A 27,187-nucleotide genomic window follows, 5' to 3' on the forward strand; every position below is an offset into this window, starting at 1 on the left:
GTTGACAACCCTATAGCTCTAAGGTGGAGCCTGGGAATTGGTAGTTTTTCAAACTCAGTTACTGGTTGATTCTGATGTGCAGTCAGATATGGAATCCATGGATATACATTATATAAAATGATAATTATAAGGCATTAAATCCTGTATGGATTTAAATACCTTTGGAAGCATTAACAAGTTCCATTCACTTAACCAGGATTGAAAACCAGAGTGCCAGGCATTAATTTAGAAGCTGTGGATACAATAGTTGGCAAAATAGGCAAAGTTCTTACCCTTGTAAAGTTCACACTCTAGGGTAAGTCTTCTTACGTGCTGGTGAGCTGTTGTTCACTAGGGTGGTTATAAATAATGATAATGTACTGTAAATTTTAAAAAGATAGAAGGAATTTGAATATTTTCACCATAAAAAATGACAAATGTTTGAGAAGATAAATATATTTAATGTGATTTAAACATGACACAATGTACACATGTATCAAAACATCACATGATACCCCATAAAAATGTGCAATTTTGTCAGTTCAAAATAAAATTAAAAAAAAAAAACAAAAAACACAAACATGCAAGATAATTTCAAGTTTTGATAGGTGCTAATAAATAGCATCTGGGGGAGAGGACTGTTTTCGATTTATGGAACAGGAAAATTCTCCATGATGATAACTGTAAAATGAATGAGACAGTGCCTGTGACATCATAGAATGTCCTTAATTCCTTATTATGACCTTCCCCTGAAGACATCAGTGTGGTGAGTTGGTGTGCAGACTGGGTATACTCTGGAAGATCAAGGTGGTTGTGAGCCAATGGAGACAATGAATGAAACAGAAGCAGGTTAGAATGGCTTGAATAACACCATTATCATTCTATTGAAAGGACTTCATCTCTCTTTTCAGGCAGCACTCTTGGCTTAGAGTCAGGAGTTTCATTTTATTTTGTCTGTGTCTTCCTAACCAATCTTCTCTGGAGGTCTCCTGGATTTCCTCTTTTTCTTCTTCCTGACATAAGTGTTTATACATTTTTTAGAGTAGCTCATGGCTATAGTTCCATCAAAGAGGGCCTCTCCCAAGATGTCCCAGGCACTCAGAACCTTACAAGAAAAGGGTGGGTATAACACAAGATCAGTCTGAAACTCAAAGACTCCATAAAGCCAAAGGAGTCAGGCTCCAAGGAAATTATTTTGGGAAACACATGGTAAATTTTTTTTTAATTACTTTAATACTAGTATATTTTAATATTTTTTGATGTACATTAGAAAAAAATTATAGGACAGTTAAGAACATGGACTCTGGAGCCAAACTCTCTCCCAGAACAACCACTTAATTAGCTATATGAAGTTGAGCAGGTTATTTCACTCCTCTGTCCCCGAGTTTTTTCATCAATAAACAGGAACAAAAATAGTATTATCTTACTGGGATTTTGATAGATTCATATCTGTAGTGTTCAGAGCCTAGATCACTGATTGTTATGATGATTTTTGTTTGGTGGTTATGTTAATTTAATATCAGTTTCATGGATGCTAATAGCAACTGGCAAAATTTAACTTCCAAACTTCTCATTGTTTATTGCTTAAATTATGTGTTTTATGTTTTAGGTGAAGGAGGCAAAGATGCAGTTATTGCAAAGCAGGAGAAAAATAATGAATATTGTGTTCAGGGTATTGATAAGTTGTCAGAATCAACGGATGCTGATGGTGAGGATGATACCAGTGATGAAGATGATGAAGAGAGTAACCCTAAAAAGGATACTCGAGCCCCATTAGAGTTGATGGCAGAAGTAAGTTTTACTTTTGCATTATAATTTAAGAAACTTAAAATGCTGAAATAACTAAATGGTATATAGTCTTATTATTAAGTAGATTAAAGTAGTAGTAAGTAGTATTAAGTAGTAGTAGTAGTATTAAGTAGATTAAGTAGATTATTAAGTAGTAAAGTTTTAAAAATCAGTAAAAATGATAATTATAAGGCATTGCCCAGATATAGATGCTTACCTGGCTATTCATCTCTCTTCACTGGGTTAGAAGTGAAAGAAGGTTCCGGAAGTGACATACAGTATTCTAGTGAGGCAGAGGCAGGAATAAGAGAAGTTTTGGTATAAAATCTTTCAAGGAGTGCTAGAAGTGCTACGTACTAGGCACCGTGCTAGCTGCTGGGAATATAGAAATAAATAAGAAAGACATGTTCTGTCCTTGAAAACAGGCACAGAAATAGTTAAATACACTGAAACACATGCTAATGAAAGTACTTATGAAGTTCTCTGGGAACGGGGAGACTTCCGTGACTGAGAAAAGAAACAGGAAGAACAAGGGATAAGAGAAGGATTTTTAAAGGAAGGGACATGACTGAAATCTTATAAACTTGAAGGAAGAGGAGAGTGTAGGAATTCAACTGGTAGACAAGATTTCAAAAATAGGAACAACTGCCTTATTATACTGATCACATTCTCTGACCATGATCAATAAGACTAGACATTATGAGCAAAAATAATTAAAACCACTTAGAACTAAAATATATTCTCCTAAATGACACAAATTAAAATGAGAAATCAAAATTAAACTTAACAATTTGGAAAACAGTGATAATCACAACATTTAATATAACAATTTTAAAAAGAGCTTAAAGTTTTAAATGCTTCAGTGATTATGATGATGATGATGATGATTGAATTAAGAATAACAATAGGGCTGGGGTTGTGGCATGTGCAAAGCACTGGGTTCAATTCTCAGCACTACAGAAAAAATAAATAAAATAAAGCTATTGTGTCCATCTACAACTAAAAATATTTTAAAATAACAATAACAATAAAGGAACTAAATATCAACGCCAGAAACTAGAAAAATGATAAAATAATAAAACATGAAAAAGAAAGAAAAATAATAATTCAAAGTAAAAATCAAATTACTATACCAAGAACTAGATATGTGAAAAAAGAATGTGCAGATAAACCAATAAGTATCATAACTAAATGGAATAAAATCACAAATAGGAAAGAAAATAAAAACATCTTAATTTTAGACAAGAATAGATTTTTTAAATGTAAGAATTCTATTGCATGAGTTGATAGTTTTTATTAATATGTAAGTAAATGAGAATTTTGATAAAATTAGTGAATGATAGAAAAATCTCTAAAGAGTTCTATTTATATCAGAAAAATATTTTTTAAAAACTTTGAGGAAGAAACTGAAAAGAGAATTTCTTCTTAAAATGGTACCTGGGTATTCATCACATATCTGGAAATGTGTGAGAAGTGTCTCTTAGTACTTAATGTCCTTGTCTTTTGCAGAGTAAAACATGTGCCCGCATGTGGCCCAGATGTGCCACACACAGGCAGGAACTATCAGCAAAAAGTGTAGAGGTTTTGTTTTTTTTTTAAATTGGAAGCAGTCTAAAAATTTAATTATAAAAGATTCATCTAGTAAATTGTAGCCTAAATAAGTAAAAATTATATAATATTTAATGTTAGACTCAATGTAGTTCAATGGTACAACACTTGCTAAGCATGAAAGAGACCCTGGGTTCAATCCCCAGTGCTCCCCCTCCCTGCCAAAATAAGAATATTTAATGCCATGGGGAGAAAATAATCACAATAGTTTATTTATTTAAAAAGTTACTGAATAATTCTAATTTTTATAAATACATCTGTGTTCATTTGTGGATATACATGAAGGATAAAAGGATATACATGAAGATATTAAACACCTCTAGATGGTAGCTATATAGGTGCTTTTTAATTAAGAACATAACATGTTTATTTAGCTTTTAAATTTCCTACCTTACAAATATATGTTAATTTAACAAGAAAAATACAAATGAGCAAAACTTATCTAGAATATAGAAGCAGCGCTGGAAAATATTGAATGTATGTAAGTCCACAATTATTCTTTTCAACTAAGTACTGTCATGTCCTATGGACTACATTCACAGATGAAACCTGTATCTAAACCAAAGAAATATTAAGATAAAGCAATTGAAGTATTTACTATCTGTGCCAGTCGGATCAACCCACATGTTCTTAAATGATTCAGTAATATGCCCACAGTGTAGCTACAGCAAAGCAGAGGTGGCATACTTATTCCAAGTTGCCCTGCCACCTAAGGGACTTAAATATCCTTGGTTCATTAATTGATTATAGATTCACTCCTGGAAAAGTATGTAAATGTTAAAAGCAAAATAACGAATCATTAATGGAATATTTTCTAGGAAATTTATAATTGACATTTAAATTCTCTCTGAATCTTCTTACATCTGAATAATTTAATGTTTTCCAGTTCCTGAGAGCAGAAATGGGCCGAGACTACCATCTTGCAAAAAAATTATGTCAGATGAGTAAGTACAAAATGTTTTCACATTTTCCAATATTCCGTTTGTTTCTAAAAATAAATTCTATCATATGCAAGATGCTTCTATTATCCTAAGTCTAGTGAATTCCCGGCTAGGGTCTCAGTGATTCCTTCATAGTAAATGGTTATATATGGACTAATTTAGACTTCTAGAGTAACTTTTAGTGACATAAAGTAATAGACTAATTACCACCACTGGAAAATAAGTCAGAATCCTTACCCTCATGATAAGGAATCAGTAACTTTATGCTTTTTGTTTCAAAGAAAAGTCAGGTGGTGACACACTCAAGCCTAACTGAACATGCATTTATTCCACCAATGTTTGAGCACCAGGTGTGCCAGACACTGTTCTAGACACTGGAAATAGAGTAGTCAACAAGATGGAATAACAAGCCCACATTTATGCCTAGTGTCAGACAGATAATAAACTAATAAATGGTATGTCATAAATTTTAGGTGCTATGGAGAAAAACTAAGTAGGGAACAGGGAATAGAAGGCACTGGGAGAAGACAAGGTAGTTTTTAGTAGGCTGACTCAGTAAGGCCTCCCTGAAAGACTTGATGACAGATTTGAAGTGGAGGAAAGCAGTGTGGTAGGCAGGACAAACAGCAGGCGTGCTGAGTTGGAGTGCGCCGACAGCAAGGAGAAGGCCTGTCCACCTGCAGCAGAGGAGTAAGGGAAGTGTGGCAGGCGTGCAGGTCAGAGAGGCCATGGTGTGGGCTGGGCAGACTACATGGGACCATTTCTCAATTTGGAGACCTTGGCTTGTCGCTGAGTGAAGTGGGAAAGCACTGGAAGCTTTTGAGTCAGGGAAAATGATCTGTCCTCTCTCTCTCTCTCTCTCTGGTTTTTAGAGGTTTGACTTGTGCAAGATAGTTGTGGTTTTCTTGGTATTTATCCTGTTGGGAGGTTTGTGGAGTTTCTTAAATCTATAGGTTGTTGTTTCATCAACATTGAAAGGTTCTTGGCCATTACCTTTTCTCATACCATTTCTGCCCTATTCTTTCTTTCTCTTCTCTTCCTGGGCTTCCAGTTACACAGAAATTAGATTTTTTTTTCATGCTATCCCACGTGTATCTTTTACTTAGCTCTGTTTTGTTTTTATTTCTTCATATTTCTATACTTCAGGCTGTGTATTTTCTGTTGACATTTGGGGGGGCTTACTTATCCTGTTTTACGCTGTGTCCAGTCTGCTGTTAAAACTGTCCGATGAGTTCTTATTGTCAAAGACTGTATTTTCCAACTTTCAAATATTCACTTAATGATTGGAAAGATTTCAGCTCTCTACTGACATCCACCATCTTTTCAACTATTTTGTCCATTTTTTCCTCATGTATATTTGTCAGAGTTATTTTAAAAGAGTAAACGGCAGCTCTGTATCTAAACCTGTTGACAGTAGGGCCCATTATATTAAGTCTTATGATAAAGCCCTTGAGGTGAAAATGTAGTGCAGGGATTGTGAAAGTCTACCCTCACTTGCCTGAGTCCGCACTAAGGACACAGTAGTGGATTGGCTAGTTTTTTTCATGAATCCTTTAGCACTACTTATTTTATATCAGAGGTAAATAATTTGTCCTGTTAATCCTATGGAGCACTTTTAACCTATTGAGTCATTAATAAAATACTTTGGTCAAAGCTATTTTTAGAGTCCCACAAACAGAATTTCCAATCAGAAGGAATCCTCAGAGAAGATAACATCCAGTCACCTTTTGTATAAAGAAACTAAAGCAGAGAGGGGTAAACAACCGGCTTGGTACTACTCACAACGACAGTGACACAGTCAGATTAGAAACCCAAGCCTGTTTTTCCCATACCTTCTCTTTTCCAGTGGTTTATGTAGAACAGGTGACTGTGTTCCACTCATTTTCAATTCTATGAATTTCTTCTGGAGCCTAATTGTGGAAATTTTTATGTATTTTTTTTTTTTTATTTCTCTATCCATCAATCATTTTAGAAAGCCTCTGGCTGAAGCTTACAAAATATATGTACTGATATCACCACATTTGTCAGTCTCTTTTGGCTGTGAGCCCTGCAGAATGCTACATAAACAGCAGGTGCTCAATAATATACTTGTCAGCCTGACTCAAACCAGTGATTATACAGTGAATGTCAGGTCAATGGGGTTGAAACGCTTGAAACTCTTCTATTTTCTTGGGCTATGTCCCTTTAAAAACATCCTCCCTCCCTTTCTCACACTCTTTCTTCTTTCCTTTTCTTCTTCCAACAAATACATAGTAAGCACCTTTCTCTGTCCCAAACATGCTGGAAACTGGAGAGAAAGCAGGAATCAAGGCACACCACGCTCTCAATTTAAGTCTATTTCACACCCCTGCTAGCTTCCACATTCACACTGTTCCCTCACGTAGGTCAGGGGCAAATAGTGGTGCCTCTGAAACTGGGGATTAGACTACAGGAAGAGAGGCTAGGGGGAGGTCCCCATCAGACACCAGGATCCGGGGCGCCTGTAAGAACACTGCTTCCAAGAGGCAGGGATGCGAGAGAGTGTGAAGTTAGGGAGGCCCAGGTCTGCACTCCAAGCCAGGTCAAGGGAGAACAGTTCTCAGGGAGAAAAAGCACTAGTTCGTTGCTGCTATTAGGAACATGTGATTGAGGGCTACAGACAAAATGAACCCCCAAATACTTTATATGTAAATGCTTATAGTATAGATATTCTTGTCTGTCCCTTTTATCATCTTCTAGCTTCCCTACATAATACCCCCTTTGCATGTGCTGCGTATTTTTATTTTAAAATGCATAACCTTTGACACCTAAAGTATAGATTATATATATATACCTATTTATGCATTTATATATGTATGTGTTAAATACCTACTATAGGAACATTCTTGAATAAACAGTGTTTAATTCTTAAAACAATTTTGTAAGAATCATTAATTCTACAGAGGAGGAAACTGAGGCTTAAGCAAGAACTAATTCATACAAGATCCCATAGCTTCTATGCAGTAGTATATCCCAGGTCTAACTTGAAAGTCTCTTATTTTCCTACTCCATTTCTATTTCCTCATTTGGTTAATAAGCTTATTTTTCTGGTAAAGGAGGCAGAGACTTCGAAAATAAATATTTTAATGGGTCAGTCAGGCTAGAAATGGGTCCCATGGTTGAGTAGAATATTTATTTTCTTTGTTTATATCAAGGTCAGTCAGTTTACATAAAATAATGCATCCTATCCCTTTAAAAATGTACACAATTGGGCTGGGGTTGTGGCTCAGTGATAGAGCGCATGCCTAGCACGTGTGAGCCACATAAAAATTAATAAATAAAATAAAGATATTGTGTCCATCTACAACTAATATACAACTGTATATATACACATACACATATATACACTCACACAAAGGTATATATTAGTTTATACACATACACACATGTTTAAAAAAAAATATGTACACACTCATTTTCTTGAAAGAAGCCCCTGATTCCTGAGGTGGTTACTTGCAGTCCAGTCTAGTCTAGTCTTCTATACCTCATTTGGCTGTAGGGAATTCCACTTGGCATCTAGGTACACACAACTTCTTTTTCTCTTTGCTTGCCTTTTTAAAATTTGCACTGAGGTCCCCCAAAGAAATTGTATCTATTGGTGTAGGCTTGAATTTTATCTGTCTTCCACACAGTTTTTATATAGTCTAATCTTTCCTCAATCATTTTCCTGCTGTTTCATGCAGAACTTATATCTCTGCTCCATTTCCTGTCAGGCACTGGGGGCAGCCTGGAAAAAATGGTTTTTAAATGGGACTGGAAGTCAAGAGTCCAAAGTACTTTTCTTCATTCATCTCATTCATGACTGAGGTTTTTATGCCAATCAATCTTCCTATATCTTGATCACTTCACCTGTAAGTGAGAAACTTGTAACTCAGTCTTCTCAGGGCACAATGCTTCTGCTCACAGAGAGCTGGAGATTGTACACACACACACACACACAAAGTGAAGTGCTACAAGACCTATGTCATCAGTTATAACCATTGTAAATAGTAAAGAATAATGGCTTGAAACCAATACAGTTCTCATCATTGTAGCTCTACTTTGATTATAGTTGTATCTTCAGAAAAGATGGTTTCTATAAAGCTCTCTGTTTCTTTTCAAGTAAAATCAATTATCCCTTTCTATTAGCCTACTGTATCATCTTATTTTGGGGTAAAAAATATCTGCTTTTTACTCATTTGTCTATGTTCATTCATTCCCCTTTCTGCTGTTTGGGGACTCCTGCTGCATGGCAGGCACGCTGCATGGCAAGAAACAGTGAATAAGAAAAATGTTTTCTACCCTGAAATAGGTCCACTCTGTAGAGCCCCATAGCAACAGAAGCCCCACTTCCCCACACCGGCTGCAGTCAGAGGAAGCACCCACTGAAGGTTTGGAAAGAAATCAAACAATCCTGTAGTCCAAGAACCATTCCAGGAAAACTAATAATAACCAATATTTATTCAACACTTACCATGCACCAAGGACTGAACTGGGTACTTTATCTGGATTATCTGGTTGGTTCATCCAAATAGTCCAATATGACAATTATGACAGAAAAGGAAACTGAAGTACAGCCATATTAAATATGGTGGCAGGACCAAAATTCATATCAGGCAATCTTTCTCCAAGATCCATACTGGGCTCTGCTTCCATTATGGAGCCCAGGTTGGAAAGCAACCCCTACAACAAAAACTGCATGGGCTAGATGCTTATCTCAATTCTTTAAAACCCTCCTAGGCTGTGAAATAAGAATGTTTGATTTGTCACCTAGAATAGTTATTGCTGGGCCAAGTTTCAAACCAGATACTTTTCCCTCACTCTCTGTAAATTGATAAGTGCTAGCAGTTGTGATAAACCATGAGGGTAGCTAAACTTAAACTCTAATCCCATGAAATAATTCCAATTCCCACATGAAATTTTCTAAAGTAGTTCCAAGGAATAGCTCAGGTTTTATTAATAAGTGTTCCATAAAAATGATTCTATTGTCAAATAAATTTGTAAAAATCACATTTGCCTCTATAAGATTTATAATAGTTTCGTATGTCTGAATGGTTCTGTAAAGTCCTGTGATTACTCCTTAATGTAAGTTTTACCTGATTAACTTTATTTAACCTAGTATCTCAAATATGTATTAAAAATCTAGTATCCAAAGAAGTTGGAGAAACCCTGCTCTAGAAAGAGGCTTAGTCTCAGAGAAAGATTTAGACTAGCGATAAGTATATTTAATTTCAAGTTAAATGTATAAAAGGGTACTTTTTAAGGAAACTTATATGTATGTATAACAATGCATAAAATACCTGGGATACTTAAAGGCAGTTTCTTTTTTTTTTTTTTTTTTTTTTTTTTTGGTGGTGGTCTGGGGATTGAACCCAGGGCCTTGTGCTTACAAGGCAAGCACTTTACCAACTGAGCTATCTCCCCAGCAACTGAGCTATCTCCCTAGCCTTAAAGGCAGTTTCTGACAAAGCACACAATCATGCTAACCCAGATTGATGATAAATTGTTATGTTAGTGGATTAGGAAATAGTTACTAGTTTGTCAGGATGAAAGCCGTGGGTATGGTCCTCTGAGTCAATGGACCCTTGAACCATCCCCAGTTCTCTTACTTTTAGCCAGATGAATAGCACGCTTGATGTTTCAGTGCCCCCTGGGGGCCACCAAGATATTGCACAAGGAGTCAAATTCAACAGATGATACAGAAACAAATTATGAATACTCCTCAAGTCATATAGGAAGAAGCGAGAGAGTGTACTGTAGAGAGATCTCAAAAAATAAATACTCTAGAAAACTCTGAAAAGAAACTCTGGTCTTTAGCACATTGGTAACATACCAAAATGTCAAGTCTACTGGTGTGGTCCAAAGGAAGGTCAACAATCACCTAAAAACAAAGGAATAAATGGGGTTCAATGAAGAGGGGAGAGCACTGTTAAGCAGGTGATGACTGGCGTATAGACTAGAGTTGTCAGAATGAAGGGAAAGAAGCAACGTCAGTTTTCCCTATGCGAAAGATGTTATTTGAAAATGGCACCTCTACCGTGGAAGAAGTTGCACAAAGAAAACTCCATTCCTTTGTGCTACATGAGACCTTTAGCAAAGGATGTCACGTAGATAATGATGATGAGATGAGGGATTACAGACCTTTAGGCACACTGCCTTTTCATTACCAAAGTCTCCACATGTGCAGGCTTTGTACACTCTTTGAAGAATGATTATATTCATGGAACACTTTGGCTACTCTCCTATTAGGGAAGACATATTGAGGTGATAGAGATTGCATTATTTGGATAAGAGGTGGAAAAATATAATGAGGATCATTTCTCTTATAAAGCACCAAATATAAGTGGAGCATTTTCTCTATTTGTACCTGAATCTACCTGTGGTATAATTGTTGATGCTTATTGCTTTGTGCATTTCTACCTGCTCTGATTGACAGTTTCAATCTCATTTCTGTTTGCTGAAACACTGTGAACCTTAATAACGCACATTCTGTTGTCCATTTTCAGTCCTAATCTACGAACCAGAAAATCCTGAGGCCAAGGAGTTTTTATCACTTATTGAGGAAGTGTTGCTGATGGGTAATTTTAAAAATTGAAATTCCTTTTTTCTCATAGAACTATGAGTAGTCAGTCTTTAGAAGCCCATTATTTCAGGATATTGTCAAAATGCTTTGTTAGAAGTGGTTAAGAAATAGCTAAATGGCTGTCTCAAGTGGTTTAGTAAAATCAGCTTGTCCTCTGTGGATAGAAAAGAGGACCCCCTTCTCACTGTGGGGTGGAACTGCCCATGCCCCCTGGCTGCAACACATCGAATATGGGAAAGAGAACATGCTAACCACCTTCATGTGTTGAAGGTTTACACCACGATTTCCAGGAAAGCCAATAGCTTCTCGACTCTCCTAAGTCTCAGTCCCCCTTATTCTATTTAAGAACTTCTTTGACAATAATAAAAATGATTTTATAGACATATATTTAACTTAACTTTAAACCTACAAACATCTTCATGCCAGTAATAATATATTTCTCCCTCATTCTACTACTTTGACCCTACAAATAGTCAAAAGTTCAGCTCGATTCTTCTGTTCCAGAAATGCATATTTCTTGGTAGAGGGAGGGTCAAGGAGAATTGTTTTTATTTTGACTGGCAATATCAAGAAACGTTTTAAGCACTTCCTTTCTATGGCAGAGAAAGCTCAGAATCTCAAGGAAGATGAGGAAGATAGCGAAGAAGACAGCAGTGGTGAGAGCGAGGAGGAGAGCAGCGAGGACACGAGTGATGACAGTTCTGACGAATGTGAAGATGGGTCATGAGGTCGCTGGGTGGCTTCAGCTTTGGGCGTTTTCATTATTGTATTTCATGCACATATAAAGAGGGAGATCTGCGTCTTTGTCTATTTGTTCTTTCTTTGGTACAGAGTTCTTTTCAGTTATCCATATTCTCAGTTTGAGCTCCTTCCTCATATTTAAGCCTTAACTGAGGGTGAATTAGGAAATAGTATGTGCCGGGTCCTGTTCAAACGGCTCTACACACATTAGTGTATTTAATTGAACAACCCCATGAACTTGACCCATTCTACAGATGAGTAACTGAAGTGCAGAGAGGGTAAGTAGTTTACTCAGCACCTTGTGCACCTATTACTTTATAGAGCCTGGATTTAGATGTGGACATCATGGCTCCAGAAGTCATACTTTCCCCATGAAGGACCACTGCATCAGGCACTTTTAGGTCATTTGGTTTGTTCTTTCTTGCATGTTTCAGCTCTGAAACACTTCATTACTTGTTCTTCTTATCCTCTCCCTAGCTGGCATAGTACACAGTCTCCATGAAGCAGGACATTTTTTTTTTTTTTCACTATTGTATCCCTAGCAACTGGACAAGTGCCTGGCAAATAATAGACTGTGTATACACCAAGTGAATAAATGAAATGAAAGCTAAAGAAAATGAACCATTTACAAGGCTTTCCACTTCTTATGTGTCAATCAACATCATTTTGCTGATTCTGTAGTCCTTAATGGATCCCTGCCACTTTCAAATTAGGTTGTAAGGTAACTGAGGTAAAAGTGAGAAAAATATTCCTAAGTAATTTGTTTATGAATGTACCAATCCAATTGGAGGGTAAACATCTTGGCTCTTTATTTTTATGTTAGCACAATGTTATGATATTTGCAGCATATTTATTCTTTAGGCATTTTGTGACCACCCCTGCCCCATCAGAAGTTCACAAAATGTCAAATTGATGCTGAAAACTAAATATGTTACAGTGCAACTTTTAGTTTTCTTGTAAAGCTATAGAGTAATTCTAAGGAAGAAACTATGAATAAAAAGTCATAATATCATAGGCCATGTTACAATTAAATCTAAGAATTTACAAGGCTTGCTCATCCAGCATGGTCTCTCCCTGTAATTCATCCTACTTGCACTTTTTAATCAATGAAAATTGGTGTGTTGGCATAGCCTGACAATAGGTATGTGGGTCTTTATGTAGTAATAATAGTTTAAAAAGTAACCTACAAAGTATTTTTAAATTATTTAACCCATTATCTTCTCACAGTAGTCTTAAGAGCAAGTTATCCCCTTCAATTATACAAATTGAAGTGATTGAAGACATATAAGGTTAAATGTTAACTAAAGTATTGGAAGTCAGGTGAAGAAGTAGAAACTTAGAGATGATAAGTTATGTCCTGGTTTTAGAGATCTAGTGAATCTTGAACCCATTATTCCATTCTGCCTCACATATAGCTAACTCTAGAGATTGAGTCAACAAACAAGTTGTATCTGAATAGACAATTCAGTTCCAAACTCTTGCTTTCTTCAATAACATAACACATTACATTTATGGTAAAGAACCCAAATATCACCAAGTACAGTGGTGCATGCCTATAATCCCAGCAACTCCAGAGGCTGAGGTAGGAGAATTGCAAGTTTGAGGCCTACCTGGGCAACATAGTGAGACCCTGTCTCAAAATAAAAAATAAAAAGCACTTGGGATGTGGTCAGTGGTAAAGTACCCCTGGGTTCATTCCCTAGTACCAAAAAACAAAAACAAAAATAAAAAATAACATCACCAAATATCCAACAGAAGAAAATGTAAGAATGCCTACTCAGACCTGATGAGAATCTACTGAAAAAGTTTCATTTATTCAATAGTTACTGATAGTCTAGTAGGTTTATTATTGGGTGGGTGGGTGAGGGTCCAACCTCTGCTCTTAACTATTGCAATGCAGGGTAATACAGCCATTGAGGAAGTCCAGGGTGCCAAGGGAGCACTCAAAAGGGACACCTAAGCCAGACTAAGCACCAAGGGAACTCCTTCAAGAGGAAAAGTGAAGGTAGAATACATAGGAATTAATTACAAGAAGAGGGTGTGTGGAAGACAGTGTAGGTAGGGTAACATGACTTGCAAAAGCCCAGAGATACACTGAGTCCAGAAAGTAAGGTCAGGTTGCAATATGAACAGAAACAGAGGTGAGAAAAAAAGGAAGCTCCAGGGATAAAAGGACTGGGTAATGGAGGCCTTAGAAGTCAAGGTAAAGTTTGAAATTTATCCTTAAGAGTAGTGGGAGGCATTTGAAAGAAAATGACTGTGTTTTAGAAAGATCAGTGTGGTCGTCAGGAAGAAAAATGTTTTCTCAAACTATAAATCATCATCCATTGGTCAACTGTGAAATCACTATAGTGAGTCACAAGTAGCTGGGTTTTTAAAAAATTAAATACATGAAATAGAAAATAGTGTATTCTACAAAAGAGCATAAGAAGACTTATTTTGCTGGGGGTGGAGGCACACATCAATAATCCCAGCAGCTTGGGAGCCTGAGGCAGGAGGATTGCAAGTTCAAAGGCAGCCACAGCAATTTAGCAAGGCCCTAAGCAACTTAGTGAGATGCTGTCTCAAAATAAAAAAAAAGGACTGGGGATGTGACTCAGTGGTCAAGCATCCCTAGGTTCAATCCCTTGTACCAAAAAAAAAAAAAAAAAAAAAAAAAAAAGAAAAGAAAAGAAAAAAAGAAAGAAAAAGTCTTGTTTTGCAAAGTGTTTGTTTCAGAAATGTGTGTGTGCATCCTAGGTCTTGATGTGAAATGTATTTCTACCTATGGGTCTTGATAAAAAATAAAAGTAAGATCTGTAAGAATAGAAAACAAAGCGGGATACAAAACTCCATTGTTAACTGTTCAAAATTGTAACCTGACAAGATAAAGTGGAGATGAAGTGGACTAGAGGAGTTAACTTTATTTTTTTAATTAAAAAAAAAAAAAAATATATATATATATATATTTAGTTGTAGGTGGACAACTAAATATATATGTGGTGCAAACCCAGGGCCTCACATGTGCTAGGGAAGCACTCTATCACTGAGCCACTTCTTCACCAGCCCCAGAAGTTAACTTTAGAAGTAGAAAGAATCGACAAAAATAAAAGGGTGACGAATTTAATGTGAAGAAGAGATAAACATCAAGGATGAATCCCATTTGGAAAAGTAGATATCCCAAAAACAGTAATACAGAAAAGCAGGTTTGCCAACAAGACAAATGTTCACTTGTACCAGTTGAGTATGGGAAGTATATTTGTTTCCAATTACTGGCAGAGCAAGTTACCATCAACTTAGGGGCTTAAAACAATACAAACTTACTATCTTACAGTTCTGGAGGTCATGAATCCGATACAGGTCTCTCTGGGCCAGTTTAGGGTGTCAGCAAGGCTATTGTCCTTCCAGAGACTCTAGGAAAGAATCTATTTCCTTGTTTTTTCCAGTCATATTCTAGAGCCCACCCATATTCCTTGACTCGTGACCACATTTCTCCATCTTCAAAGCCAGCAGTGTCTAGACATGACTCTCACAGGTTACCATCTATACTTTTAAGGATGCTTGTGATTACACAGGGCCCATCTGAATTCCCCAGATAATCTCCCTATTTTAAAGTCAGCTGATTAGCAATCTTAATTTCATCGACGACTTAATTCCCCTTTGCTGTTTAACGTTCCCAGGTTCTGGGAATTAAGTTGTGGCCATCTTGTGGGTGGAGGAGTGTATTATTCTCCCTCCCATAGGAAGTAATGGATACACTTTACCTCGGCTTTGGGAGTTCATGGTGTGAAACTTTAAAAAGACACTTGATCTGGCGATATACCTTTATTAGAAGAAATCAAATCAGAGATAGTAATCAAAGAAACAGAGTGGATGCCCCATGGAAAGAGAGAAGTCTGAATAGAAAAGAACCAGGAATAGAGTTATAATGATCACCAATATTTAAGTAGTAGTCCAAGAGAGCACAAAGGAGACTGAGGAATCGTCCCGAAGAAAATCAGAAAAGGAAACCATTGGTTGTCTACTCAGCATTTACCCCTTTCTGCTTCTTTGTAAAAAGAGTCCTGGATCTGTGCACATATTCACTCCCCACCACCCCCACACAGCTATGGGACTCCGAAAGCTAACTCCACCTTCAGCTAATCCATGCCTGGTATTTCTCTGATGACTCTGACCTACACTGGTTCCATGTGATCAAGAACTTTATTTCATGATTAGAAGAGATGTTCTTCTATTTCTCTGGGTAAGAACAAGGAAGCAGGGAAGGATGGTGGATTGAGACAGACATTATTATCCTATTTACACATATGAAAAGAATTTTTTTAAAAATCAGTCAAAAAATAAAAATAAATAACAGTAAATAACAGTACAACACTGTCAAAAAAAAGATAATGAAAAAAATAAATACATAAAAGTTAAAAAAAAAGAACCAGGAAGCATGCTGCCCTGTCACTGCCGGTAGTCATCTTATGATCACGAGAACTAATCCAGCCATGCCCATATTCCCACTGGCTAGGGAGGCTAAAACAAGAGGATTGCGAGTTCAAAGTCAGCCTCAGCAACTTAACAGGGCCCTAAGCAACTTAGATCCTGTCTCAGAAATTTAAAAAGGGGTTCAGTGGTTAAGTACCCCTGGGTTCAATCCCTGGTAAAAAACAACAACAACAACAACAAAAAAAAAAAAAAAACCCAAAAAACCCCAATTTAGGATGAAGCAGATTCTGCAGATGAAAGAACAAAAAGAACCTAGGTCCCTGATAATATTCAGTTGTTACACCAACTCCCCTGGGAGCCAGCTCCCTGTTTGAGCTTACTGTTGAGATACACTTATTGTTAAAAGCCAGTTTGGATCAAGGTTTCTTTCACTTGATCCCAAAAGCATCATAGCTGATACACATCACCACAGAAAACCAGAAAAGAGTTTCAAGGAAGCTGAAAGATCCAGTTTGCCGAAAGTTGTAAAGATGACAAATAAGAACTAAAAAAGGTGATTGGATCACAACAAAGAGGTGAATGGTGACATTAGGGAAAGTACCAGCCAAACAGGGGGCAGGGAGCCACATTTGGGTGAATTTGATTGCGTTGGCAGTAAAAGAAGCAAAAACAAGGAGTTTGAAGAAAGAAAAAAGATGGAGTATCATTGGACCACAAAAAAGATCATAGTTGTGTGTCAAAGATGGCACATTCTGAGAAATTTTAGGTGATTTCGTCATTATGTGAACATCCGAGCATGTACTTATACAAATTAAGAAGACAATGATGTCACTAGGTAATGTAAACTTATGGGACCTCAGTTGTGTATGTGGTCAGTTGTTGATCAAAATGATCAAAATGATGTGAGCATCATAGGAGGGATAATAATATATACTGAGAGCTTGTGTTAGGCACTGTATTAAGTCTTCCACAAGATAATGTTTTTAATCCTCATAACACCTGTATGGTGTAGACATTATCCACAACTTCCATATGAAGAGACTGAGGCCTAGGGAAAAGAGGGAAAATGTTAAAAATTGTATGTCACAAAATGTAATTAAGAGAATATGTCAAGATATTTATCAAACTAAAACGTGCTGAATTGAGCTTCTTACAACCTGTTAAAGCAATTGTTTGAACACTAATGGCTGCTGCTGTATAGGCCAGATGAGATCTCCTAGGTGGCTGTGATTTTAGTGGGCTTATTTCTTCCTTCTCTCCTTTCTTTGCCTCCTCATCTGAAGATTTTAGGAATAGATCGCCTATTCGATTGCCCAAAGAAAAACAAAATACACACTGAGTGGTTCCAGTGTTCAGGAACCATTCTATGCTGGAAGTATGGTGGTAAAAAATAAAAATTAAAACTTTCTGTTCTCACAGAGTTTATATTTAATGGGAAGAAAGAAGCAATAAATAAGTAAACTATACATTATGTTGAGTGACAAAAATGTTAGGGGGAACAAACGGAAGGGGATCTGGAGTGCCATGTTAGAGGAGAATTGCAATTGCAGTTTTATTTTTTGAGAATTGCAATTGTACATAGAAGGATAAAGGAAGGCCTTGCTGAGAAAAGAGCATATGAACATTTGAACAAAGACCAGAATGACAAGGAACAAAACCTGTGCATACCTGGGAGAAGAATGTGTCAAGCTCATTAGTCGTTGAAAAGTTCCTGAGCTGTAAGCATGCCCAGAATGTTCAAGAAGAAGCAAGGAAGACAGTGTGGCTGGGGCCGAGTGCAGATGGAGCAAAGCAGTAGAAGAAACAAGACCAGATTGTTGACAGCCTTGTAAGTACTATTAAGACCTTGGCTTTGACGCAAGGCAAAGAATCACTAGTTTTGAGAGAGGAAAGCCTGGATGGGTCTATGAACAAATATCTTACTCTGTGGGTGTTAGGGAAGAGAATGGGAGACTGTGAGGGCAGAAACAGAGAGACAGAGAGAGGTTAATAAAGTTTGAAAGTGGACCCAACAGCATGTACTGACAGATTGGAAGGGAGAAGTCAGTGATGACTCCAAGGTTTGTGGCCAGAACAGTTGAAAGAATGGAGTCAGCTCTAGTCATTATTTACTGAGATGGACAAGAGTATAACAGTAGTAAATTTGGGGGTAAGAGTCACGAGTTCAACTTGGGACACTTTAAGGTGTCCATTAGCTGGAGATAGGAATCTGGAATGTTGAGTTCATATGTAAATATTGGGAAGCCAACATCATATTTTTTTAAAATTTATTTTAGTTGTAGATGGACACAATACTTTCATTTTGTTTATTTAGTTTTTTATGTGGTACTGGGGATCAAACCCAGTGCCTTACACATGCTAGGCAAGTGCTCTACCACTGAGCCACAACCCCAAGCCCCATGAATGACTTTTAAAGCCATGAAGCTGGAAGGGACTACAAAGGTAAAGAAGGAATGAAGGAAAAGAAAGAAGATACAAAAATTGGGTTCTATAGAAATCTGTAATTATGAGCAAATGTCACCTCATCATGAAGCTGACTCCCTTTCATCCCTTGTTAGATGAGTTAGAACATTTCATCAGAAAATTTCTTCCTCTATGAATCAAAATTTCTCTGTGGGCTCAACAACCTGCAAGAAGACCCCAAGTCCCATGTCAGAGAATGATCAGCGGCTGCTGAAACAAATGGACAACAAAGCAAAACAAACAGTATGTTTTGCTTACACATCTGAAGGGGGATGGAAATGGACCAAAATTACATTGACCTAAGGGGAGGAACAGGAGCAACAATTGACATTTATGGAACACCATCAGCCAGCATCAGTTGAACTTGCTGGAAAAGGTTTTAGGAACACCAGAAAAGATAACTCACAGAGCTGGTATTAGTCCCTATTTTGCTGAAGAGAAAACTTAGAGCAGTTAAATGAGAACTGGTAAGTAGAATAAGATGTAAACTCAAGACTGTCTTGAATGTTTTTACTTTTCCTCCAGCCAAAGGCACCTGGAACAGCCCAAGAGGTCTTTGAGTCCATAGTATTTACAACATGAGAAGATTCCCCAGTGAGAAGAGCCACAAAATATTAACTTATTTCAGATGAATGAAGCCTCATCTGTTTACCTCTAACCCTTTTATTATGGAAGCTCTGAGAGAGTAATTTTTTCCAAGGTCAAATCATCATTAAGTGACAGAATTAGAAGACCTCACTTAGCAGTGCACAGAGCACTGGAACTGAAGGGAAAAGAAAGAATTTCCTACCCACCTCTCGCCCACTGTGTGGTCACAGAATTCCTGTAACCTCTCTGGATTTAAGTTTCCTCACCTATACCACAGAGGAACTCAGTGATAATTAAATGAGATTTCATAAAATAAACACACCACACAATTTCCATGAGATTTATTTCTAACTTCTAAAATAAAACCATTTCTGTTGCTAAAGAGAGACTGAGAGGAGACAAAGACACAGATCTCTAGTACCCTGACCATCTCTGCCACTGCCACATCCAGACTGTCCCACAGTAAGCAATCCTGGACAGCCTATGCCAAGACTGTTCCCTGAGTTCCACCTTGGTTCCCCTTGGCCTTCTTGGTATGGGAGAGTATTTTCATCAACTATTGCCATAATATTGGTACATAACACATCACCCCCACTATTCACGGGTTTGCAGGTCAGCTCCATTTCTGTGGTCAAACCCAACCTCAAGGGGATGGGTGGAGAGGGGAGTATCCTGTCCTGTTTCAGGAAAAAGAACTTTCAAGTCTCCCTATGCTTTGATGCTTTTCTGTGGCTTGTCCCTGGCTATGAAGTTGAGACAATATAACCATAATTCCAGGGAGAAGATGATTCCCATGTAATCTTCATGTTTAGGGACTGCTTGAGATTTTAGGCAAATGGATCCAAAGGATCCCTGGCTCACCCACAGTCAAAGAAAACAGGACCTCAGTCTAGCAACTGAAGGTGAAAAGAATGAGATCCTGGCTGTGTTGGGTGAAAGTACTATTTCACATAAATTTCAGTGGACTTTTTCACATAAGTTCTTTGCATAAAAGGGACTTGGTTGGAGCAGCTGTGATAAACCCCTCCCCTTAAGGTTCCAGTTTTCTCCCCTGCTTAACTGACCAGGATTAGGTAGGGACTGGAAGCTTAACCGACTGTCCACAACCAAATCAGAACCTCTGGAATCTTCTCATAAACAGCAGTCCAAAACACCACCTGAAAATGAGGACTAAATGCCTATTATTTTAAAGAATTCAAGAGCATTTACACTAAAAGAAATGGGTGAAATGTTCTGTTCCTAGTCTTTCATTCAATACTCCATTTCAATGCAGGTATCTCATGTTAGAAATTCCTTCTCACACCCCACATTTTTGGGAAAAGACTGATTTTGCCTTAGTTTTTGTTGAGAAGAGAGGACAGAACACAGATGAATCTTTAAAGCATCCCGTCAGAATTGAAATCCAGATCTGTTATTCCTTGGTTCTGTCATGAAACAGTTTCTTACCTCATAGCAAAGGGTTCACCTCTTAAGGGTACCTTCGGGATGCTGCTGTGGGAAAGAAATGGATGCCATGCATCCCCTTCTCTCCCACCAGATGGACAGAGGACCCTGGGTGTCATATCTGGAGCATCTCTCAACATTTTAAAAGGCTCTGCTTTGTGAAAAACAGCATGGATGCGTGTGACATGGAAGTGCCTGCAGGCTCCCTAGTACAGCTCTCTCATGGGGCTCGGCCCAGAAGTTGTAATCTATCGCCACCTGGTGGTCACTTTGTGTTCGTGTTTGGCATAGTATAAATTGGGCGTTTTAAGATTTGCAACAAGGAAATTTACCCAAATACAACTCACACAGTCCTTCTTGATTAATTTTATTATGTTAGAATATTTTCGCCTTCTAAATACCAAAGAGCAAGGACCATGAAGTATTTAGTTCTCTTCTATGCGAGAAATCATTGTATATCCAGAGTCCTCTCTTGCTAGAATTCTGCCACCAATGCCAACCTTTTAACCCTTTCTTTCCTCCCAAGAGCCGGGGTGGGGATGGGGCGGGGTTGTGATCTGTTGGGATAAGAGTGTGGATTTAGCTATGGGCCTCCAATGAGAGTCCACAATGATTCGAGAACTATCTTTAAAGTACACAAACAGCAAACAGACCGAAGCTCGGAGTTAAGAAAAACCGAAAGTGAGGTTAAGCAACATTTCCCCCCGAATCCTGGTCTCGAATCCTGGTCTCGAGAAACCCGTTTAAACGCTGAGCACTGCCTTTTTGTTGTCGTTATAAATCACGTGTTTAAAATAAATTTTAAAGAACCAGCTGAAATGAAGCAACACCGTGACTTTAAATCATCTTTTCTGGAGGCTAAAAATGCTAAGCACATTTTCCAAAATTGATGTTTTTTATCTACTCACCTTGACAGACTCCCCGTGCGCAAAAAAAGAAAGGAAGAAAGAAGAGAGAGAGAGAGAGAGAGAGAGAGAGAGAGAGAGAGAGAGAGAGAGAGAGAGAGAGAGAGAGAGAGAGAGAGAGAGAGAGAGAAGGAGAGAGAACCTCTCTGGAAGCCCGTTTGGCTGTCCTTTCTTCTTTTGTTGGAATATCTTTCAACCTCCGGGGGTGCGGGGGAGGGCATTGCGGGCGGAGGGTCGTGTTCTTAAGTCCCAGCCAGTCCCAGTTGAAAGGAATGTTGTACTTGGCAAGCAGGATGGAGTAGCCAGGCCAAACTCACAAACCCTATGCCCGAGAGAGAGACCGGAGGGATAGCATTTTCGCCCCCTCCTTTTGTTGCTTTGGATGTCGCTTTCCAATTTCTTTAAAGTGCTGAACCTTAGATCAAATGCAAACGAAACAGCTGGACAGACACCACTCCCTTCCGGGCCACCAGTCACCACCGGTTCGAGTCCCTAGAGAGGAATCTTTTTTCCACCCCATAATCCTAAGTAATCCCTCCTGGGAGTGTTAAGATTAAAAGAAGTGTGAAAAACACAAATAAAAATACAGGGTCTAAACGTTTTCAAGAGCTAAATGACAACCATAGCTATCCTCAATTCAAATTCCTACCAGAGAAGTGGGCGAAGTATTCCATCACCTCCACCCCACAACCAGGCAAAATATACATGGCAATTACTGTCAAGAGCGGTGGCGGAAAAGACGAGCCCAGCGGGCTGGCCAGGTAATGCCCACAAAACTCTGGCTGATGGGACAGAGCAGCAGGAGCTGTCTACAGTGCTGAAAGATCTGTGCCCAACACCAAAACTTGATATACTGAAATTGGCTAGATTTCTGGGCCCTCAATTCCTTATCGTCCCTGTTGAGCCCAAGCGTCGGGCTGGAGTGGAACACAATTGGGAATAAATCAAAGTCATTAATTCCTAAGTCTACTACTCTCCCTGGCTCACTGGAATGTCAATTCCATTAGAGCAAGGATAATATAAATTGAAGGATCAACATAAGCTCCAGCAGATCAGTGCCTGTCACATTGTAGATCATTAATAAGCACCTGTTTACTTAATTAAGTACAAATATTTAATTCAGCTTTTAAAGATTAAGAATGAGCAGGAGACTTCATTCCTTCCCTCCCCACTATAAAGGAGAAAGAGAGAGGTGTCCTCGAAGCTGGACAGAGCTGGCTTTAATTTGCAATAATAGACTTATAGGTTCTTTTTTCAAAGAGACTATTGTGTTTCCTAAAATATTAGGAGTGTTTTGGGTCCCGGGGTCGAAGGAGAAAGTGCCAGGGTGAGTGAATGAATCTTCCTTTCCAAGGAATTTCAGGTCTCCGGAGAAGGTCGAAGAGACAGGGCGAACAGGCATCTAGGAAGGACCGTGGACTTCTCGGGGAACCGGAATTTGTTGCTTTCTCCCTCCTGTCTCTTTGCCCTGTGGTCTTGAATGATTTAGCAGCGGCACCCGGCTCCCTGATTGGTGGACCGTATAGTTTAGGCAAGACTGGAGAAGGGGGCGTGGATGGAATTCCTAGTTCACCTCTCTGTAAACCGCGTATTTCAAGGGGCTCAGAGAAGCTACCGGGTATTTCCTACGCTGAACAGGTACCTCTACACATGCACCGTGTCCAACTGGGAGCACTAATGCGGGGGAGCTGCTGTACCATGCGCCCTGCTTTTCAGGATGCTTTTGTGCCCGTCAAAAGTGTCCGGGCTTTTATTGTAAGGTGGAGAGAAGGCCACCATATTTTCTTTAATATCAAAAACAACGATGTTATTTCAAATCTCTCCTCAAAATCCCTCTTTGTTGATCGAACTATATCTTCCCAGGGCGGAGCCTTCGATCTTCCTTAAGGAATTTTAGATGACATAAGATTTTGGGAGTTTGTGGTGGTGAAAAGAGGTAAGATATTCAGAGGAAGGGGCAGGCCTTGGGTAAACCAGCGAAGCCCCAGACGTGCGAATAAATAACTCCAGCCTGCTGCATCTCAACTGAGGGGAAAACGAGTAAAGCAATCATTGAGTACACCGTGACACCGAGACAAGGACAAAGACCAACTTTGTTCTTCCCCAAAGAAAAAGAAAATGAGGGATAAAAAGGGGGAGAAGGTAAACTAGCAAGGACAGTGGCCAAGAGAAGGCTTGAAGAAGCTGACAAGTTACCAAGCCTGGTCAACCTCTCCAGGTGTCGGCAGAGAAGCGGGAGGAAAGGCCGGGAGAGCGCAGGGACTGTCTTTGGACGCTTGGCGCCCTCTGGTGGGATTTTACGGTCAACGCCTTTTTACGGTGAGGGACTTGACCCAAGGCAGCCAAGTCATTAAATGTGCTTAAATACTGAAAAGGCAGAACCTTTAAAGGGCGTGAAATCGAAAGGGAGTGAGGGGAGTGAGTCAGGGCAAGGAGGGTCGGCCAATCCCTCCTGGGCCACCTCTGTGCGGGGGTTCCCCAAGCGTGTGGAGCGGCACTCGTGCGTGTTATTAACCTTCAGAAACGATCCATCAGGAGGATTTCTTTTCCCTTAGCCGAGGGAGTGAGCGTATACAGAATGGGACCCTTTTCCAGATGAGGTAATTTGGGCTGCCTCAAGATGGATTAGGAAACTGGAAAGAAATGGAAACTCCTCCATGATCTGAGTGGCCCCCCTCATCTCTGGCACAGCAGAGAGCCTGCGAGGACACCCACCCAGAGCGATTTTGCTCGAGGAAGCATTTTGTGGTCTCAGATCTGGGGGAATCACGCGGAAAGAGATTGGGGGAAAGCCACTAGTCTCCTCTGAGATATAAGAGGGGGAGGAAAAGGAAGGAAAGAAAGAAGGAACGCTCAGCAAGGCAGAAATCGTCGTAGAAATTATCTTTTCCCTCCTCTCCCACTGCCTATTTCAAAAAATAGAGCGTGCTGAATACGTTTGGATTACTCATAGGACCTTTTTTCCTTTTTTTTTTTTTTTTTTTCTTTTTGGGTGCAAAATCGTGAGCTGGATTTATAATCGCCCTATAAAGCTCCAGAGGCGGTCGGGCACCTGCAAAGGAGCCCCGCCGCTCTGCCGACGAGCTGCCCCCGCTAACGGCAGCCTCGTGATTCCCCTGCGGAGCGGGTCCCCGCCTCCCCACTCCGCCCCCGCCTCCCCCGAAGCCGAGAGCCACCTCTTCGGATCTTTCTCTTCTCCTCCAGGGGCTCGCGTGCCGGACAGGCGTAGCAAAAGCGAGTTAGCAGCTGGAGGTGACGCCGGGCATATACGCCTGTAGCAGAGCGAAGCAGAGCCTGGTAGATTCTTAACACGCTGCGCAGAGGAGCGGTAGGAGCGTCCGGCTAGCAGTCGCCGAGCCGAGGTGGGTAAACGTACAAGCGCTGGAACTTCCAGGTGCCCCAGCTCCCGCTGTTCTGCTGAACAGCTTCTCATCAACCTCTACCCACGGCGCCCACCACCCACCTTCCGGAGCCGAGTACTTCCCGTCTGCTCCAGTCCCTGATGCGCGGCGCAAGGACTTCTGCCCTGAGCGCTCTTCCTATCCTTGCCCGCCGTTTCGTGCCCCGAGGTGACACAGAGGCTCAGGTTCGCGCTGAAGTAGAAGGAGAGCGATTTTCTCTTGCGCTTCCAGGCTGCGAGCGCCAGTCTCTTGAAAGGGCACCTGGATAGCAACAACCGAAGGTGCAACTAAGAGCGATAACCTGTTACTTCCCCAGCAGCCGCGTTCCAACTGCGCCCGCGTTGCTGTGAAAGCGCGCTCAGGGGGCTGTGTAGGGCCGGAAAGAGGGTGCGGAGGTGGTGGTTAGTGTGCCCTTCTCTGAGGGATCTTTGATCTATCCAGATTAGCCCGCACTCTCTCTGTCCCGGAGCCTTTGGAGTCCATCGCGCCAGCGCGGTGCTCCAGGCGGGTACGCTACATACTGATCTTCGTCCGCCGCCTCTTGCGCTTTAGGCGCAAGTTCTTTTCTCGGGTGACATTCGTTTCCCCCACCCTCTCGGGTTCTGTACTAACTCTGGGGGGTTAGGTAAAGGAGAAACACAGAAACTGGGACAGAGCCTCGTCCTAGGCTTCAAGATGGCTCAAAACCCGGTGGAATAAGAAGCAGACGAGCGAGCGAGGTTCCGACCCTCCGCTTTCTGGCTGTTTGGAGTGCAAGGTGACTCTTGTTTCTCACCCGGCCACGTCCGAGGGAGAAGCGTAAAGATAAGAATTTTTTCCCCTCTCACCTTACCTCACCAAAGTCCCGGGTCTCCGGAGCAGTTAGGCTCTCCTTTCCAGGGAATTAGCCAGACACAACAACGAGAACCAGACACTGAACCAGACGTGCCCGCCCCGTGCGCCCCGCCACCCCCCGCCTTCCTGCACGCCGGCTGCCGAGAGCCCAATGGGGCTTGTCGCGGCTTGACTGGAAAATCGCTCACCGAGCGCTCTCTTGTGCTCCTAGCCCAGTCCCTCACAACCCCGCGTCCTGCACTAGCCTTGGGCCCCCCTCGTCTCAGAGGGACACTCTGGGTCGCCCCGCTGCGCCGCCAGACTGGAAAGCCTCCCTGGGCTACGTTCTCTGCGCCGGAGTCCCTGAGCTAGCGCTCACGTCCCCTCCGCTGCTCACCAACCGTGCACTCCGACCCAGCCAGCTCGCTGCCTTTCCTCTCCCTGCTCCCTCCCGCGCCGAGACTTCAAGGGGAGTGTCTGCACACGCACACACCCCCCACCCCGGCCGCTCTGTCGCCACCAGTACGCAGGACTCCAGAAGCCCTCGCCACACAGCTTTCGCATCTCTTTACAGCCTGTTCTCGAGCCCGGTCCACCGAGGATCCCAGACAGTAGAGGCCCCGGGACAACCGAGCTGATGGCGTCTTCCACCCCTTCTTCGTCCGCAACCTCCTCGAACGCGGGAACGGATCCCAATACCACCAACCTGCGCCCCACAAGTAGGTCCTGCCCCAGTTTCCTATAAAATGGACTGCAGGAAAGATGGGGGCGCTGGGACGTCGGCAGATGAGCGGACGGAAAGGGAAAGGGGAGCTCGGAGATGATGGAGGCTGGGAAACAAATGGGGCCCTGGCCCACGTTCCTGCCAGAGGTCATTTGACTGTCAGGGACGCTAGGTTACCCCCAGAGCATCAGACAGCGAGAACCTAACAGGGTTCTAGCGGCCGCGATCGTTAGGGGCTTCTCATTGGGTTAGGGGCGCTCCAGGAGAGTGCTGTTTTTGTGTTGTGTAATTTCTTTGCTTGGTGGGACAACAGGGGTCAGAGCAGAGGGCAGTGTGAGGAGCCGATGTCCTAGCGGGAATAGAGTTTTTCTGTTTCGGGCTTTCGTTAAGCTAAGATCTGACCTCCTCCTCCTCCTTTCCCCCTGCGCTGTGCTCAAAGTCTATAATCAGCGGAAATTTCGACGTTAATTGCAGCTTTTAGAAAACTCAGGGTCCTTAATTGCTCCAAATTTGCGTGGAGCTTTTGACGAGTGAGGGAGAAGCCAGGGGCGGGAAAGGTGCATAAAACTGTTTGAGACTGAACCTCGACATTTCCTACACTTAATTACATCTCAGAGACAAAAAAGGGTGGGGAGCGGGTGTTGAGCAACATCCTGAGTGGCAAGAGGTACGCAACTGGAGGAAGCAAAAAGGTTTTCCAGGGCGGGAAGATAGAACACCTCTCTCCTTTCTCCCGAGATAACTGTCAGCAGGTGGCAAATCCTGGAGAAGGGGAAATGGGGGAAACAGATTAAGAGGGG

The 27,187-nt window shown here is 40.8% G+C and overlaps 3 protein-coding genes across 24 annotated transcripts in view; 2 read left to right on the forward strand and 1 right to left on the reverse strand.

Moving 5' to 3' along the window:
• Positions 1–13,470, forward strand: part of ERICH2 (glutamate rich 2) — a 37,161-nt gene extending 23,691 nt beyond the window's left edge. For 4 of the 11 annotated variants that reach the window (XM_079135493.1, XM_079135501.1, XM_079135502.1 and 1 more), the window contains 4 exons: positions 1,589–1,770; positions 4,262–4,319; positions 10,820–10,891; positions 11,499–13,468. In XM_079135493.1, the coding sequence (XP_078991619.1) occupies positions 1,589–1,770; positions 4,262–4,319; positions 10,820–10,891; positions 11,499–11,623 (437 nt within the window). In that variant the 3' untranslated portion in view covers positions 11,624–13,468. Of the gene's footprint in view, positions 1–698; positions 829–1,588; positions 1,771–4,261; positions 4,320–10,819; positions 10,892–11,498 lie in introns of those variants that run through there. The other 7 variants (XM_079135500.1, XM_079135492.1, XM_079135495.1 and 4 more) reach the window with 7 other exon arrangements.
• Positions 420–26,227, reverse strand: LOC306658479 (uncharacterized protein; the record flags this gene model as incomplete). Of its 11 annotated transcripts, none has more annotated exons than XR_013763057.1 (4): positions 420–1,084; positions 14,941–15,029; positions 24,913–25,111; positions 25,930–26,066. XR_013763057.1 is itself a non-coding variant. In XM_079135512.1 (3 exons), the coding sequence occupies 3 exons, from the start codon at positions 26,225–26,227 to the stop codon at positions 861–863; spliced, it is 498 nt and encodes a 165-aa protein (XP_078991638.1). In that variant the 3' UTR covers positions 420–860. The 11 variants fall into 11 exon arrangements, 7 of the variants coding, with proteins under 7 accessions (XP_078991638.1, XP_078991637.1, XP_078991640.1 ...); XR_013763058.1 differs by lacking the exon at positions 25,930–26,066 and adding an exon at positions 25,678–25,918; XR_013763060.1 differs by lacking the exon at positions 420–1,084 and adding an exon at positions 18,572–18,677 and having other exon boundaries at positions 14,948–15,029; positions 26,061–26,227.
• Positions 24,668–27,187, forward strand: part of GAD1 (glutamate decarboxylase 1) — a 39,059-nt gene continuing 36,539 nt past the window's right edge. Inside the window, exons 1-2 of one of the 2 annotated variants that reach the window (XM_079135482.1) lie at positions 24,668–24,811; positions 26,238–26,382. In XM_079135482.1, the coding sequence (XP_078991608.1) occupies positions 26,301–26,382 (82 nt within the window). In that variant the 5' untranslated portion in view covers positions 24,668–24,811; positions 26,238–26,300. Of the gene's footprint in view, positions 24,812–26,165; positions 26,383–27,187 lie in introns of those variants that run through there. The other variant, XM_079135483.1, reaches the window with a different exon arrangement.

The sequence above is a fragment of the Sciurus vulgaris genome, assembly GCF_902686455.1.
Source record: "Sciurus vulgaris genome assembly, chromosome: 3".
Lineage (NCBI taxonomy): Eukaryota > Metazoa > Chordata > Mammalia > Rodentia > Sciuridae > Sciurus > Sciurus vulgaris.